At 40.6% G+C, this 18750-nt stretch overlaps 2 protein-coding genes across 4 annotated transcripts in view; one reads left to right on the forward strand and one right to left on the reverse strand.

Annotated features, from left to right (window-relative positions):
* Positions 1 to 1331, reverse strand: part of LOC306961542 (myosin-10-like) — a 36285-nt gene extending 34954 nt beyond the window's left edge. For all 3 annotated transcript variants that reach the window (XM_079554310.1, XM_079554308.1, XM_079554309.1), the window contains exon 1: positions 1151 to 1331. The gene's annotated coding sequence lies outside the window, so the exon portion shown is untranslated. The remainder of the gene's footprint in view (positions 1 to 1150) is intronic.
* Positions 1332 to 6352: 5021 nt separating this feature from the next.
* Positions 6353 to 18466, forward strand: cygb2 (cytoglobin 2). Its single transcript, XM_079554269.1, has 3 exons — positions 6353 to 6964; positions 15887 to 16118; positions 17960 to 18466. Exons 1-3 carry the CDS (start codon positions 6537 to 6539, stop codon positions 18122 to 18124), a joined length of 825 nt encoding a protein of 274 aa, XP_079410395.1. The 5' UTR covers positions 6353 to 6536; the 3' UTR covers positions 18125 to 18466.
* The last annotated feature ends 284 nt before the right edge of the window (positions 18467 to 18750 follow it).

Below are 18750 nucleotides of genomic sequence, written 5' to 3' on the forward strand. Positions count from 1 at the left end.
GTATGCAAAACTAAAGCTGCATATTAGTTTTGTCTTTTCACAAACAGCAAAAAAAACAAAAAAAATCTTACTTGCTTTACAATGGGGAATGTTTTAGTCAATACTTGAATATGCTTAACATTTTACTGAAAATAAATGCAAGGCCACACAAACATCTTGTTTACTCTGCATTGAGATATTAATCATATCTGTTGTTGCTCAAACTTAAACATTTATGAGCTCAATGTCCTCTAACTCCTCACTAGGCCCTCGCAGCATCAATGTGAGACAACCTCAAATACAGTGATTATGTTGTTATTGCCGCAAGACATTTAACCTACAATACCCACATGCTTAAATCAGACGCTGGTTAGGCAAAAATGTGGGTCAGGTCACGGGATGGGGGATCAGAGCGGCTGCGGGCTGCCTTGTTGTCACTGCATCCCTTTGACAGCTGAAAACTATTGCTCTCACAGAAATAAGGGATAGTCTATTACACTGACAGTAAGATTTTGTCCAGAAACATTTCACATGGTCAGCATTTTTTTGCAACAGTTATCAGAATTAGACTTTGGGAAATGTAGATTATCATTTTCTTGCAGTCTATATCACTCAGACAGTGGCTGGGAATGTGTTAGCCCGTTAGCCTGGCTTAGCTCAAAGTTGTCGTGCTATGCTTTATGTCCCCCCCCCCGCTGAAAAAGATGCCACAAGGACGATAACACGGATTAGGCAGCTAAGTAAAAAAACAAATATTTGAATTAGGCCATTACTGCTTTTTAAAACACATTACCCGTTTATCAGCCACGCGACTGCACGTTTAATATGCGAAATATAAGTTAGAAATTAAAAATGAGCAGCCTCCCCAGCCCATCATGGGTGTGGGTGGTTCAAACAGACGTGTGGATAACGGGATAAAGGCAGGCAGACAATGACCACGCCACGAGCGCTTGTCGTACACCGATGATTTCAGAGAACCAACAAAGAAATGAATGATACAATTTAAAAATAAAACATAGAAGCACAAGTTTAAGGGTGCCGGCTGGCTAACATTAGCTACAGCCTCCGGGTCCTCCATCATTGAAAAGTCATGGCACAATAATCCGCTAGCTAACTTAACTGCTGCTAACCCTCGCATCCTCCATTGAAAAGCCGTTTCTCTCGGACTTACCACACGCAGCGACAAAAGGAAAACTATCCAGGGGTGTATGGGTGTTTGAAAAATAAAAGTAATAGTCCTTTGATATGAGCTGGAGTGGTGTGTTGTGTGGCCCGCTCTCTCATCAGTGGTACTCCCCCACCATCAGCACCCTCTCAACCGAACCAGCTCGGCCCGCGGAGGATGATGCAGTCCGCCGCCAACGCCGCCGCACTGTTGTGGGACACGCCCACACTCAATGCCTGTCCTGTGATTGGATGGAAAAGTGAGCTGCTGGACCGTGATTGGGTATATTTTATTTCCATCCCAAAACTTTGATAGTTGCCCGAGTGTTTGACTGCCACTGCCCAAACCGCATCACCTGCCTCCACTGTTTAATAAGATTTGGTTTCAACTGTGAATAAATAGACCAGAAGCAAAAGCCACACTACAAAACATTTAGCCCAACATTCACAGACACCTCGATATTTATAATCTTCTTGTGTTTATTTATTCTGCCCAAATATTGTAAAATCAGAATAATTGCCATTGTTTGAGAACAGGTTCCCCAACTAGATTTTTTTCTCGGTTTAATCGAGCAACATGAAACATATAACACATAATTTAGATAAAAGTAAACTATAAAAAAAAATCTTTGAAAAATAATTTTTTACTCAACTATCTTCCTTTGTCAATGAACACAACTTCTTGTCCCAAAGTCAATTGGGATTCAGAAATAATCACTCAACTACAACAGCATTACTTGATCTTACCAATAATATTTATACAACCTTTGATAATGTACAGCTCACTGGTGCAATATTTCTAGATTTCACAAAAGCATTTGACACTGTTGATCATTATTTACTTCTGGACAAGCTTTACTCAATTGGCCTCTCCAGAGATGCAGTACTTTGGTTCAATTCGTACCTACACGGAAGAAGACAATTTGTTATCATTCAGGATAAGTCCTCAGATACAGTCACAGTGAGTAAAGGGGTGCCCCAAGGGTCCTCACTGGGCCCATTATTATTCTCAATATATATTAATGATCTATCTAAAGTTATTAAAAAGTAAAAAAATCACCTATATGCTGATGACACAATAATTTATAGTTCGCACATGAATAAATGTTACATTGAAGAATCACTTCAGTTTGACTTTAACAATATTCAATCTTGGCTTTTTCAACATAATTTGGTACTTAACAACAAGAAGTCCTACAGTATGCTTTTTAAGAATCGTCTCACTTCTCTGCAGAGCCTTAATATACACTATTCAAATGGAAACCTGATTGAAAACACAGATAAATTTAAATATTTAGGACTTTGGCTTGACCAAGAACTAACCTTTGAAAACCATATTGAATATGTAACGAACAAAGTAAATGCTTGTCTTGGTCAACTACATAGATCTATCAACTGTTTTACCCTCGATATCAGGAAAAGAATAGCTCAGCAACTCATACTACCAATAATCGACTATGGAGACATTGTTTACCAAAACACCACAGATGCTGTTCTTAAACCACTGACGACACTCACAAACTCGCTCTGCAGATTTGTGCTTCGATGTATTATTTGACTCATCACTGTACTATGTACAACACACTTGACTGGCTACAACCCAAAGACAGAAGACGGCTCCACTGGATTATTCTAATTTATAAATGTATTCGATATGATAATCCTACATATTTAAAACAGCATATGGTTCCTTTCACGTCATCATACGCACTCAGAGATCTGGACCAACCGTTCTATTGAGTGCCACATGTAAAAAAGGAGGTAGGCAGGAAAGCCTTTCGTTATAAAGCCCCATATGACTGGAATAATTCATCAATAGAACTTAGATCAACTACATCTCTACATCTATTCAAAACATCCTTGTACAATAATCTAAAATGTCAATGTCAATGTTACTAGCATTTTCCTAATGTCCAAACAATGTTGTAACCTTTTATTATTATTCCTTTTTTCTTTTTTTACAATTATCTCTCTTATGTTATTTTATTTTCTCTTTATACCTATTGTTAATATTGTTTTGTATTGAAAGTGGGGGACATTGGTGGGGTGGGCGGGGATGGGGAGCAAGACATGAGACCTTGTGATGTTATGTTATGTTATGTTATGTTGTTATGTGTATGTGACTGTTGTATGTATGTGACAATACTTGCTATGTTTTGTTATTTTGGACCCCCTTGAAAAAGAGATGGTTCATCTCAACGGGGCTATCCTTGAAATAAATAAGAAATAAGAAATATACAAACTTTAAAACTATACGACTACGGGGATGCATAAAGAAGATTTTAAATATATATGTATATGATAAAGACATTTTCTAATCTTTACAGATGTACAGGTGCATTTAGTGTTAGCAGCAGAGCTCAGTGTGGACTTGCCACATAGTACAAACAGTTAGACAAAAGAAATAAAAACAAAGAGCACGTCATGTGATATGCTTCCAATAGAGGTTTATTTAAATAAAAGAACCATCCAGAACAATGTCTCTCTTTCTCTCTAACCTGTCATATGCTTAACCTCAAGTGGAGTCAGTCCATAATACAGGCCTGTTGACTGAGTCAAATAGTCAGGCAACATTTCCTCCTGCACCTCAGAGAAAACTCTGTTGATGCTTCAGTATAACCTACATTGGGATGATCACTGGACCCCGGTCTCTCAGCTTCTGCTGTGTTTTGCCATATCTGCTCAGTTTGACACGGATCACATAGATCACATGTATCAGCATAATGGTTTGAAATTAGCATTAAGAAAATGTGCATCACATTTTGCCTGAGAAACTACAATTGAATCTAATCTAAGTCATAGTTTTATGTGCAGTAGTATAAGCACTAAACAAAATATAGTCTTGGTCAAAACATTTACTTTCTTACCTCATTTTTTTTTTCTCTCTATAGTATCTGCATGCACCTGTTTACAACCACCATGTGGGATCAGGGAGGAAGTGGGTAAACACTGATCATTTGACTCCTATCTTATCCCTGAATGGTGGAATTGGTGGTGTTACAACTCTCCCCATGTTACAACCATACCCAGTCTCCTCTATACAGAGTCTATGTTTAAAACACTGTAATAGGCCTTAATTAGTTTGGCTTCATTTTGAAGCGCTCATGTAAGGCATTATATTGGCCAATATCGTACACATGTCGGAAATATCAGCTGACATTTTCAGTGTAAACAGCAGAGGGCAGTAGTGACAAAGCCTAAACCTTCTGACTTTGAGTTAAGGGTGGGATTGACCTGTGGACCAGACGAGTCAGTATGGTCTTGGTGAGAAAATGTTAAATTTAAATAGTATAGTTGAAAAAAATAGCCACATTCAACAACTATTTTCAAACACGAAAACAAATGTCACGGTTAATTAATAATTTGTGTTTCATACTTGTGCAGCCTTTTTCTTTCACTGCTCACATTTCTGCTTTAAAGACAGCCTCATCACAGGCTGCAGATCTTGAGTGACAGAGGGAAGATATCTCAATAAGTTTCTTTCTCCATTTGTGATGAGTGACAACCTTTGGTGAGCTGCAGAAATCTGCCATTTTGCAAAGTGCTGATGGCTTCATATCTCACAGCTGCCTGGATGGTATTATAGACCTGTCATCAGGCCTGTCCTTCAGCATGCCTCTTGTGCCTTTGTCTAGACAAGGCTACTCTAGTTTATCAAAAATCTCCTGCTTTTCTTCAGATAAGGAATGTCAAACGTTGCCATTTCAATCCTTTGCTTCAATATAATTTTTAGCTAAATCTTTGAGCTTCTTTCCCTATTCTCTCAAAGAATAACAAAGTTGTAGCTATAGCACTGCAAACTTACCAAACAAGATATAAAATTAAGGTAACTTTTTATTTAGCAAAATTGTGTCATACCAATTTAAGAAAAAGGAATTAATGTTGACTATTAGGCCCGTTTCTACAGGGCTGCAAAAGGGTGCATTTCAACCTTATTTTAAAATGCTTGTGCCCTCAGTTTATTGTTGCATCACTGAATTTTGGGGATCTCTTCTGCGCCCCTTTGAAACTCTGATGCACCATCAGTCAGTTTTTCAATTTTAATAGTTTTGCTCATGTACAATACATGCTTCAGAAACTCCACAAAAACTTTGAGGATAATCCATCAACACAGTGCGTTATAGGTGCTATGCTCAATTTATTTTTATTTTTTTTGGGGGGCTATTTGCTCCCTTTTCACTTTATATTGATTGACAGATTATTTACATCCATATATCGAGCGGTGTAGTTTTTGCTCCAGAGGTCATCATTCGATCATCATCACTGGAGCGAAGTAAATAATAACTGGCAGACCCAGGGCCCCCAAAGATGAGATACTATAAGTTGGCAATAGCACCCTTATCATGGAGGTTATTACAGCTCTCCGACAGGGAAAGCCACCTAGGTTTGCAGTGGAGAGAACAGCAATCTACCCCAGGGGCAGACTGAAAATACAATCTGTGAGAGCAGCAAGTCGATATGACATCCCTGTGTCCAGACCAGAGCTATACAGTCAGTCACTGGGCACAGCGTCTGTTTTTGATTCAGTTAATCTACAGCTGTGCAGTTCATGTATGTTGGCTTAACACAATAAATGCACAATGGAAGAGATTTATCAGCTCAAATTATCAACAAAACTCCAAATATGGAAATGATTCTGGTCAAGTGAAGAAACCAGTGTAGGCTGTGTCTTGTCAAGGTTGTATTTCCAAATTTTTGCATCATTCACAAAGAAATATACCATTGAGGTTTTTGGGTTGTTGTTTTTTTTTGCAAATGCATTTTTCCTTGTGTCAAAGATGATTCGGCTGACAAGCTTGTTACAATCCTTGGCCCCATGTTAGTAGAGTAGAAAGAAGATGAATAGTTTTGTTGGCCTTTATTCACAAATGACATGTTCTCAGTGTCTTAAATTAAAGCAGTAACAGCAAGACAAATCCACACACCTATGCATACCTATAGGCTACATGGGGACAGACAGAGAGAGAGAGAGAGAGAGGGAGAGAGAAAGACAGAGAGAGAGGGAGAAAGAGACAGAAAGAGAGAGAGGGGGAGGAATAGAGAGAGGGAGAAAGAGAGAGAGGGAGAAAGAGAGGGACAGAGGGAGAGAGAAAGAGCGGGAAGAGAGAGAGGGAGGGAAAGAGTGGGAAGAGATAGAGAGAGTGAGGGTGACAGAGAGGGAGAGAAAGAGAAAGAGAGAGAGGGAGAGAGAGAGGGGGGAGAGAGAGAGGGAGGGAGAGAGACCCTATGCCCCCTCTCTCACACATCTCTGAGTCTCTCTTGCGCTCCCTCTCCTCTGTAGGTTCTCCTCTCACTGTCCTCCGCCAGTGAGCAGAGCAGCATCTTCACTGGAAGCCAAGAAAAGGAGGGCACAGATAACTCAACTTTCACATGAATTGTTAGGTGCGCTGTGGATGATCTCTATCCCTTTGGCTTTACGCACAGCTTGTGCCTCTTTTACGCGCCCCACCACGGTCTCCTGTCCACTCCTGTCCTGTCTTTTTCTGTCGGGGCTTACCTCTTCCGCTCCCGCCGTGGGGTCTCAGTTGTCCTTGTCCCTTCCCCCCTCCCTTGCACCCTACCTGCCCCGTGCGCTGCTGGGAGCCTCCGGGCTGCTGCGCCGCAGGAGGATGTCTCGCAGGGAGTCCCCCCCTCCGCCACCCTCACCACCACCTCCTCCGCAGCTGCTCCACGGAGACAATGTGCTCATCACGGGCCGCGTGGATGACGACCGCCCGGCGAGAGCAGAGCCGCTGTCCGATGTCGAGACGGAGATCATCCAGGACACGTGGGGCTTGGTTTACAAAAACTGTGAGGACGTGGGGGTGTCCGTGCTGATCAGGTGAGTGGTTTGTCTTCTGCTGCGCATGTTTCTCAGTAAAGTTGTTTTAATTCTAAAGTTGTTTCTATAACTGACAAGGATTTAATTGGTCGGTTCACTGTTGTCTCAGCATTCAAAATAGAATCTCTCATTTTAAACCTATATGCTGTCTATAGAAAATAAGACTAAATTATCACCTCATTATTTATTTCTCTGTTAAAATTGGCAAAAAAAAATCAAAATCAATTAAAGTGATTTTTTGTCTATATATTCTCAAACTGAGAAGAACTTATAATTTCTATTTCTCTGCAGGATTTCTTTTTTAAAAAAAATTAGCATTAAGGATTCTTGAACCAAGAACTGTGTAAAACTGGCAGGTTTTGAAAGAAGGCAATGTGCAAAGTGGTATAAATGATCAAAGCATGCTGGAATAAAAAGGAAAACATTTCTAGCTCAGTACTCGGCACTTGGAGGGCAAGGCACTGTACCTGTCTTTCAGTGGGAAATTAAAACTTGAATAGCAGCCTTACAGGTCAAATCAGTGTCATATCCTGTTACTTTTATAGCAGACTCTTTTGTACTCGTCTCACACATAAGAGGAACTGGCTCCATCATTCTTTGTGATGAAGAATAGGATTTATTGCTGCTGTCAATCATCATACATGCTGAAAGCTTGCTAAGAATTGCATATTGAAGCACTGCATGCAGGTTAGTATACACCATCACGCTGACGCCCCCAAAGTGAACCCTTTTAAATGCGAATGCGAAGGTAAGAAAGGGGTTCCCAGCGCTAGACTATCGAAGCAAAAATACTGTACATTTTGTTAAAGTTTGGCTTAAAATTGTACAAACACAACATGCACATTTTCATAGACCGATATGGCCAGTTTAGGGGTGTTTCTCATATCCAAAATGAACCAATCCACTTCCTGAAACAAAACAAAAAAACAAACCTGGACCAGGGTATCCCTCTGCAGTTTGGTCCCGGGACTGGTTTGGTATAAGAGGAACGACACATCATGAACTGAACAAGAGAAGTACACATCATTTGCAATCCAAATCCTGCCTGTTCTTGTGATTATAAGCGGACACATCCATGGGTTAAATGTTGAGACAACAGTTTTGCTAAGGTGTTCTCGGTGGGGCATTGCTTTGAGAACACAAATGTTGTATTATTCTAAATTCTAAAACATTCACAAAGCGTTTTTGTTTTTGCATTAGCCTATGAGATGTCACAATGTAGTAACGTGGTGTACAGAGGTGAAATTAATCCAAACTTGGCAATTAAAGTAGTTCCCTGTTTACTGTAGATATCAGGGCACCACAAGTCTGCACTCACCACTGGTTGTGTGATCCTCACTAAATCAAACCGTGACCCGAACTGTTCCATCCATTTTGAAATATGCTTGTAACCTGCCCCACCCCAAATAATGCATCTCCCTGTCCATTTATCCTGATCATTCCTTTTGTTCCTAGTTTGCATTGAAAACGAGAACTAAAAATCGCTTTAACTTTTACGCTGTACTTTATATAGATTACTAAATGTCCCCCTGGATCATTGGTGCTTGAAGGCAGAAAATGGGAGGGTTGGATGAACAGGCCTCATGTGGTCGTCAAGGCGACTGTTATGACTGAAGCAAAAGGATTTTCAGTTTTTTGGGGTGACAGGAATCTCCCCCAGGAGGAAGAAAGGGGATACATGTCTTACGGTCTCTTATCAGAGGCTGACAGCGACAAGATTTGGCACTTTGACGTCTTTTCCTCTTATGGCCTGATATCAGTCGACTCCTCTGCACAACCTTAACGAATCTCTCTCTCACAAATTTGCGTCATTTTTCTTCCCTTTGATGAAAACATGACATTCTTCCTCTTGTCATCAGTCAGTCGGTCATAAGGACCCAAAGGAAATCAATTATTCCAGGCTGCCAAATGCGGCACATTTTCACGATGAAAGTATGAATAAAGTGAGGGGAAAACGGCATATTAGGAGGTGAAAAGTGAATTGTTATCTGAGAGTGTGTTAATGGATTATTGCATTTGAAATGGAGAGGAAGCTTGTCACATGACACGAGTCACCCAAAGCGCTTCACACAGGGCAGGGAATTCTTTTGGATGGATCAATTTTACTGTTTAGATCCAAGAGATATTACACTAATAGATTATTTCTTTAGCATTGCACATTTTATATACTGTATAGAAAGTACATGAATAAAAAAATCTTAGTCTGTACTCAGGCCTATATACCATAGCATCTAAGATACAGGACACTTGCTCTGAGTTAGTAACTTCTGCCAAGCTGTATTTGTCTGTGTAGCATAAATGTTCAGATATTGTTCTTCGTTACAGAAGTGTTTGTTCTTTTGCTGTTGCATGTGAAGCAAATAAAGTCATGTTTTCAAAGATTACCGTATAAGGAAACGTTAAAGAACGATAAGCCAGAACATCCTTCCACTTTAACAAGGATTTGCATTTTTATGTCGATCCATCTGCTTGGGTGCATTGAGAGAGAAGACAGTGACAATAGCCCCAGTGGATCTCACCAATGCGTACAAATGCAATTGCACCAAAGAGAGAGGCAGCACCCGGGGCAGTGGCAGAGTGGTCCATATGGCAGTTGTGTGGATACAGACAGCACCCTCGTATTTATTCTTCTGACTGTACCACAAAACACTGTTGACTAATTGTCCCAAGTCTGCTGTCTGTGCAATAGGCTAAACACCTTTTTATTGCTGTCTCAATTTCTGACTCCTATAACTTGGAAAATTAAACCAATAGGAACCAAAAACGAGCAAACAAATGTGGAAAATATCTCTGTTGTGTCATTATAAAAGTCAACAATCAGATGTATGAAGACCTGCTCTAGCTGTGCAGATCAAAGATGAAAGGCTGGTGGTTTTCACAGGTTCTAGTGTAAGATTAACAGGTTAAGGTTAAGGTGCTTTACACGCTGCAGTAATGGTGCAGCTGTAACTTTGATGACTTCATTTAAATGCGGGTGCCAATAATTTCCTGCTTTAAAGCCACACCGCGTAGAATTTTACCCAATAAATACAATTGAAATACAAGCATTTATTTAATCACAGATATTTTCATAATTGAAAAATACCTCATATTAGGGTTGGGCGATGATTGGCAGATGACGATATTTACAGTGATATCACATTTTTTAAAGACATTTACATGCTCTATATAGTTGGGCTGAAAGATATATCGTTATCGTACTGATATTGAGATATGAACATTCAAGATATTAATATCGAACAAGCAACGATATATTGTTATCGTATTGATATCGAGTTTTGAACATTTAAAACATTAAAATCGAAAAAAGCAAGATACAAACATCATAGATTTTCATCAATAAAACTGTACTCTTTATGATTGTGTTTTTATTTTTCTGGAAAATGCTTGGTTTTCACCTAACCCATAGTTATATCGTATCGATATTGAAATATCTGGCAGCCCTACTATAGCCCTACTATAGAGGCTGCCTATTATTTATGTTGGGAAAAATATGAGATTGCAGGATAAATGGATCTACATGATGAACAGAGTCATGGAATATGAATTTTGCAAGGAGAAATGTGATAAAACTCGTGCGTAAAAATCTCAGAGGAGAAAGACTTATTCAGAGCGTCATCTGCTCAATATCAAGGCTCATATTACACTTATACAAATGTAAATCTGAGCTTATTATTTGCATTTTCTCAATTTGAACTTAATTACAATTTAGAAACAGTGGGTTTGCATCGTAGCCTACGCTTTTGAAGCTGCTGCACTATATGCTGCCTGATCTGCCTGATCTGTCTGCTCTTTCTCCTCTCTCTCAGTCCTTCGTGTGTTTATCCAAACCCGTGCGCTCTCCGATACCTCCAATGTGGGATTCATCGCGGCACTTTAAAGCTGTTTAGTTTCCGTGCAAAAAGCAAAGCAAAACCACAGTGTTAAACAGTTAACAGAGCTTTTTTTTTTTTTTTTTTAAAGAGAGAGCACGGCCATATAAAGAGCAGCGCTAATTACGGCTAACACATCATGTCTCCAGCAGGCTACTTGCTGAAAAGTTTTTTGGTTTACTAGGCCTACTGTAGCCTGGTTTTGCCATACCCTCGTACTCATTGCATTTCGTACAAGGGTCTGGACTTTCACAATTGAGCTCCGTTATCAAGTGGGAGGGGTGAACTCCTTTGAAACGATTTGATCTGATTTTCGTTAGCGTTTGGTCGTGACGTATGTAATGCGCCCGAGTGAGTGAAGCAGCTATAAGCTATGCTGTTGGGGGCATTCCTTGTGCATTCCAAGACATCAATTTCAGTTTCTGGATATTTGGGAGCCGAGCCAGAACGGATTGAAGAGCTTCCATTACTTTCGTATCCGCCGCCATTTCTAAACGACAACCAGCAAATGCGGCGCAAATGCTTGACGTCACCTACAAGCCCCGCCTCCCCCCGCTCGCTGAATGGCAGGTTGAAATTCAACCGATGTAACGCGGCCACTGAGATCAGACCCAGACGTACATGTAGGGAAATGATAATTCAGTTTACGGATGGCTAAGGCCAGGCTTGGCCTACAGAAGATCAGTACGTGTTTCTGACAGGTGGGGGCGTGGCATCACGATGGTGGAACCTTCGTCACAACCCTAATGGAGATGTTGAGTAGAATTTGAGATTGAGAGTTTTGTTTTGCGAGAGAACCTTCCAAAGCTCTGTTCTAAAAAAAGCAAAACGGTTTCAAAGATATCACATCAAATTTGTACCTTTGATGGATATACAGTATTTATTATCTGCTAATATTAATAAATGTATGTATGCTTTGTTGTTTGCAGATAAAAACATTACTGCGACTCTTTCATTTGGTTGGAAATGGGCTCAAGTGGCTCTTGTGATGTTGAATGTTGCGGACCTGAATTAAACACTGACTGCATCGTCCACATGTTGCCAACACAGAAAGCTCTCTTGACTTAATGTCTCTATTCAGTTCTTCAGACTTCATTGACTGAGCAACATAAAAAAGGGTAGTGATGAAGCCTCGTTGTTAAAAATGTGTTCATCAGTCTCCCTTTGTCAATTGCACATGTTCTGTTGCATAATGTACAAAACACAGTGTTTTTTCTTCACAGTTTTAAGTGACTTGTATTCAACTGGATTGCTTCTCGCCCTTCAGCTCAAGTGTTTTCAATATTCATCTTTGCCTTTTTAAGGGTTCACGAACATGATGTCGCATTACACTTGTAAAACTAGTAGTAAACCTTAATATTACATGTAATATTTAGAAGGACAGCCTTTCTCACAAAAAAGGACAGGAATCAAAAGAACCACCCCCCTCTCTCTCTTCAAAGGAGACAATTGCAGCAGCAGTGTTTTCTTGAAGCCCAGCGGTGAGCTTTCATGTCTGTCTAAGCAGAACAAGAGCCTGGATTGTCCATATTATTCTTGTCACCTACAATGAGCGCTCCAAGTGAGCTGAGTATTGTGGAGCTCTGGGAAGGATGCTCCTGCCCTAGGCCAATCTCTCGCTGTGAAAATCATTGTAGGCACTTGCAATCAGCTGCAGGCAGGTCAGAGAAGAAGGATATTGATGCAAACATTTGTGTTCCGTGTTTTTTGTTTTCGTTTGTTTGTCTATGTGCTTGCGTTTTCATCAGGAAGATGAAAAAAATTTGGTCTAGGTCATAGCAATTCCATTCTAATAATGATCAGATGCTTAGTGATATTTGCACCATTTCTGCAATTTTTTTTTTTTTTTTTTTTTGCATTGACTCATATACAGTCAGACCCACCATTTAGGTATTGCTTCATTGCATTGAGACATTTGCCACCCAAATGGTTAAGCCAAGTGTCCTAATATGTCAGCAATGATATTTTGTAGGCCTGTAAGTAAAAGATTTACTAACATTGACTTACAATTAGTGCCGTTGCAAATACATTGGCAAAATATACAGAACAACATAAAGTATTGGAATTATAGTCGTAGAAAGCAGGATCTGGAGAAGGTTCTCAAGGCATCACTTTCACCAGAGTCTGTGTATCTCAGTTTCAGCAAAGCAGGAGATTGAAAATAGTAGTACTCTGTAAATTTGTGTCAGTAAAACAGTAAACAGTCACATGTCTCACAGTATTCCTCTTTAGAGACATCTCTTAAACGCCAGTCACACAGTTACAGGAGCGCACGCTGACAACAAAGCTGGAGCATTTTGATGGGGATGGTCTACACGCTGCACAGAGGCATACTGTATGCATGGGCTGCTCTGGGGTGTTCGCTGACAGAAATATTTAACTTAGATCCTTAAATTATTAATTTTTAGCCTTTTATTTTTAAGTTACAATTGATGCACTGTGTTTTGCTGCTTGTATGCAGTGATTTGACTTTTGATAATATCATTTCTGATCTGAGGAGTGTGCTAAAGCGACTGGAATACAGCTACATCCAAGCTCATTTAACCAAGAAAAGGACACTAAAATATAACTTTTCCGCTGGAGGTATTACTTCACACTCAAAGTTTTCAAAATTCTTGCATCCATTAAACTTGTGAGTTTTTGGAGAGTTTCTGCTTGGATTTATTTGCAGGATGTCAGAATAGCCTCCCAGAGCTGCTGTTTGGATATAAACTGCCTCCCACCCTCATAGATTTTGCTTGAGGGTTTAAAGGTTCTCAATAGGGTTGAGGTCAGGATAGGATGGGGTCCACATCATGAGTTTCTCTCCTTATGTGTCCATAGCAGCCAATGACGCAGAGGTATTCTTTACAGCATGACATTGCGCATTGTTAGGGAAAGCACGGTTCTTCTTTTTGTACCATAGAAGAAAGTGGTCAGTCAGAAACCAGCTCTCTCCCCATGTTTTCAGACCCTAACATGACTCCACCACTTCCTTGATGACGACACAGCTCCATCCATCTGATCATCCAGGGTTACACGGCTCTCATCAGTGAACAAGACTGTTGTCTTCATGTATGTGTGGCATAATCAGTTTTATGCATTTTAATCCAATAAAACTTAATGTATTTTAAAATAACTAATGAACAGCAGATGGCGCCAGCGCGTAAAAAGTATAAAAGCCCACCCTGGTTCACACGCACTTCCTCTGTCTTCCTCCCTGGCGTCCTCTGGCCTGGTTGGGCTGGCCCAGAGGCTGTGCGCGATGTTCTACGGGTGCAGGTAGCTATGGTTCGTTCGTCCTCTTTTCAGTATTGGTTTAGCCGCTAACGCAAGTTGTATTTTAGCGTCGCGGGTGGCTGTTTGTTTAAGGCGCACCACTCCATGGCGTCCGCATGGCTCTCCCGACGTGTTTGGTCCGGGGTCTGCTGGGGCCCTCGCGTAACCGGGAGGCTATCAAAGCACCGCACCGGCCGGGTGGAGTTCGATGTGGGCGTGCGACGGTGGACCCAATGCTGCTGTCTTGCTTTGCCTTGTTCTTGTTGTCATGTTTTCGTTTTGTTTGTACTACTGAAAGCTACTGTGACCAAACGAAAATACTGTGAACCGACAGACTTAAAGTGAAACTGTTCAACTGAATGTAACATTGTGAAATGTCTAGCGTGAACGAAAAGTATGAAGCGAACAGAATGATAAAGTACATCATAGAAAAATAAACTAAACTGTGAAAAAAGGAACATGCTGCCTCTGTCCTTATGGGTCGAACCTGTGTGCCTTAAAGCACATTTTTTCCAGTTTTACTGGATGGCGTTGTCTGGCATTTAATTGAAACATACCTATATCCCTCGTCATGTCACATATGTCTTAGCCCACTGCCGCCGCTTCTGCTCGTGAGGATTCAATTAACAGTTTAGGGGAGGCCGGATAGAAGGTCTATGCAAATCTGCAGCCTCTGGAGGGTCCTACACCTTGATGTTCGGGAGACTCCAGAGGCATCAATAGCTTCAAATACCTGTTTGCTGCTTTGTTGCAGCTGTTCTCTTAATCTGATGTATTTGTCTGGCAGAAACCGTCATAATTGTGCTCTGAATCAGCCACAAATCTCTTAACAATACGATGATTACGCTTAATCTTTTGTGAAATGTCAAAGGTTTTCATACCTAGTCCTAGGCATTCAACTATTTCATCAGAGAGACCCTTTTTCTTTTCCTTATTGCTTGAAAATGGTGGTGTGCTTAATAATGTGGAACGTCCTTTATCCGTAGTTTTTCCCTTAACTGGACTTACCTGACAACTAATCATCCCAGGCGTCTGAGATTGATGTCAGTGATTCAAAGAGAGACACAATACCATCCATTAGTTTAATTGAAAAACTTTATGATGACACTGAAATATATTTTGCATAATGATTGTGAACAAGGTGTACTTACTAATGACAAAGGGTCCATTTAATCAATGTAACCTTTACCACAGCCATTCAAGTCCAGCTTATCGTGGCCCTGTTACAGATCTCCAACCAAATGAACTTGCTCTATTTAAAGTATCCCAAATGCATTTTCCAATAAATGTATAATACTTCAAAGACAAAAAACAATGACAAGGCTTACTTTTATGTGAATGACATGTGGACATCCTTGGGAGACCCCTACACTGCCTCTGGGGTCCCCTAGGGGTCCGCAGACCACGCTTTGGGAGCTGTAGTTTTATCACATTTTTTCATTCCATTTTATCCTGGTTTTCCTGATGTAAACTCAGGTCTCTTTCTTTGAAAATGGCCAAATCTGCCATTTCTGCCTTTTTAAACTTTAATTTAGTGGGCTAAATTGGACCAACTATTGAAGGCTGTTAAGGTGATTGACAGGAGGCTGGTGAGCCCTCATTTCGTTTTACTTCTTTCCTGGTGATTACCGAAGTGGCCGAGGACGAAGCACCTGCTTTTCAATGATGGAAAATGGCTAATATAGACTGAATGACTTTAGATAAGCATATGGGCAAACAGAAATTGGGTTCCAGCTTTCTATTATCAAAACATTTTTTTTCTATTTACTTTGAATGTCTGTGCTTTTCGCAGGTTCTTTGTAAACTTTCCATCCGCCAAACAGTACTTCAGCCAGTTCCAGGACATGGAGGACCCTGAGGAGATGGAGAAGAGCACCCAGCTGAGACAGCACGCCCGCAGAGTGATGAATGCCATAAACACAGTGGTGGCAAACCTTCACGATGCGGAGAAAGTGTCTTCTGTGCTAGCCTTGGTCGGGAAAGCGCACGCGCTCAAGCACAAAGTGGAACCGGTGTATTTCAAGGTGAGGGCCATCTGCCACTGTATGATAGAAAACTCTTTTTATGTCAAGAATTTAAGCCTTTCACTTCCAAATGTTTGATTTTGGACAAACTGAACTCAAACCAGAGTTAAGGGCTTACCAATCGAGCCCCCAGCTAAACATCTGCACTGCTAGTCCTCTTTCACCACATCTATAAAGCTTCCTATTCATCCTTTTACTAATGCAATTCGACTGTCTTTGTCCATCTTAGTAGCCTCCCTGACCTTATCTCTTCCAAATATCATAAGCAATCAACCTGTGTTTTCCTCTAACCCACAAAATTGTGTGTTTTTTTACTTCTTCTTCACTTCTGACTACTTTATGTTGGCGAAATCCTGACCATCCTGTAATAACGTCTCAGACAGTTCACGTTCTCCATTTTCTTTTCTATAATAGTCCTGCTATTCCCCTGCGTTCTCACAAAACGTACAGTACATCAAGACATTAAACACTATTTCAGTTTGCCCTTTAGAAAAGTGCAACATCCTCGTAATTGTTCTTGTTACATTGCTTCACATGGATCATTTATATTTCTCCTCAGAAATGTAGGCTGTGTGCGCACTGAAGCACTGCAATTAGAACGGGTTGTGGTGAACACACCGAGAAGCAGGGAGAGATTACCACCTGATGACCTCAGCAGGTGGAACAGAGCAAATCCCAACTCACTCTATTGAGAACATTACATCGATAATGCCGTTCGCATGTTCTCTCAGTGTCCAAGGACAGTGTGAGTGCCCATTTGTGCAAAAGGGTAAAATATCTATGACAAGGTTGAAGGGTGTGAGGATCTACTCTTTACAAATCCCAGTGCCCAATTTGATTCTTACACCTCTGAAAGGCACATTTCGAAATATCACATGACATTCACAGGACTTTGTACACCTTTGAGATGTGCAAAACAATAAGTCAGAGTGTAATGGAGCTCATATGTTCCAGGGCTGTCTAAGGATCCTCTTCCTCCCCTGTGCGACTGGAGAGGGAAGTCTTTTGAATGCGGTCTGCAGTTTACAGATGCAGCTGCAAGCCAAACAGATTAGCCTCATTTCAAATCTCCTACCACTTCACTTTTATGAATATACTTAGAGCATGAAAGTCATTAAAGCATTTTGTTATTCGTGAGCGCGTCGGGAAAACCTTGAGACATGGGGAAAAGTGAAAGCTTAATCCTTTTTTGTTCATGAGAAGTTTGCCTAATTCAAGGCATGCTTCCAAAGCTTGTTTTTACTAGTGTTGATAAATAAGTCCTTTCTGATTAAATTAATGAGACAAGATACACATAAGCAAAGTATTAAGTATTGTAACACAAACATATACAACTGAAGCAATCAGCAATATCACTGGCTGTTTACCACTTTGTATGTCCCCGGTAAATACTCAAACAGAGAAGAACATAACAAATTGCATTTTGATTTTCCTGCACTTGGATATTTCGCTAGATATCTACTCCACTTTATGTGTGACACCAAGGTCCATTTTCCTCTTTAAAATGCACCTTTCATCCCTGTTCCCTCCAGTGGAGTCTCTCTGCACATTATCATTTTGATTCCTCTGTACTGCCCGTCCACCCACCACTTTCATGTTCAACTTTTATCATTTCCAATCCTCACCTGTCTCTCACGCTTTCTGCAAAAGTGAACTACTCGCTCTTTTCTTTGCGGCCCCTTATATACATTTATTTGTATTTCACTGCATCAGTATTGTTTTTCGTGCTACACTAAGAAAGCAGAGTATGTTGTTTCTGATACTTCTAATACGACTAATACAACTAACATCCATATAGCCAGGTAGTACCAACTTTTTCATTTTCTTTTTGTTGCGCCCAGATCTTGAGTGGTGTGCTGCTGGAGGTTCTGGCAGAGGATTACCCAGAGTACTTCACTGAGGAGGTGCAGCTGGCGTGGACCAAACTGATGGGGGCAGTGTTCTGGCACGTGACCGGAGCATACACCGAGGTGGGCTGGCTACAGGTCTCCAGCTCAGCCGTCTGAAGTGATGCCGTGGACTCAGTGACTGGGCAAATGTGTGGAAATGATGGGCTTGTGTGAAAAGTGAATGGATGAAGAGAGACGTGCTGCAGTTGTGTCATGAATGAGGTTAATCTGCTGTTGTTTTTTTGATTTTGTCACTTTTGGTGCTGTTTTTATTGCTCTGTAGGCCTATACATGCTTTGACATGCTATAAAACAGGAAGCGACATTTGACGAGTGGCTAAAAAATTGGGAAGAACAGCTTTAATGCAGCAGGGATCTCCAACCTTTATCCAGTAGCTCTGAGCTAATGTGCAAGAAGCTCCCCAAATGCGTTCTACATTTTCTACATCAAACATTTGGGCATATTAGGTCCTTTACATGCCTTTTAGTCAGGTGACTTTTGTTGTTATGGTGGCCATTTTGAATACCAAAGTAGAATTATGCAGTACTACAATATGTAAGAATATCTCTACTCAGGATATAAATGAAAGACAACTGATTGACAGTGGCATTTTTATGAAATTGTAATCATTGCTCAAGAAGATAACAGTAAAAACACAACCCCAGAGATGCATGTTTAAGTGAAGAAACCAGTGAGTCAGTGTTTAAGCTGCTCAAGATATTAGCATACTACCGGTTTGCATT

The sequence above is a fragment of the Gobius niger genome (assembly GCF_951799975.1).
Source record: "Gobius niger genome assembly, chromosome: 3".
NCBI lineage: Eukaryota > Metazoa > Chordata > Actinopteri > Gobiiformes > Gobiidae > Gobius > Gobius niger.

Bases quoted from the DNA above. Each gene is read 5' to 3' on its own strand.
- cygb2 (XM_079554269.1), top strand. From the start codon at position 6,537: ATGATCTCTATCCCTTTGGCTTTACGCACAGCTTGTGCCTCTTTTACG. The intron at 6,965-15,886 runs GTGAGTGGTTTG...TGCTTTTCGCAG, and splicing joins GGGGTGTCCGTGCTGATCAG to GTTCTTTGTAAACTTTCCAT. The intron at 16,119-17,959 runs GTGAGGGCCATC...TGTTGCGCCCAG, and splicing joins TGGAACCGGTGTATTTCAAG to ATCTTGAGTGGTGTGCTGCT.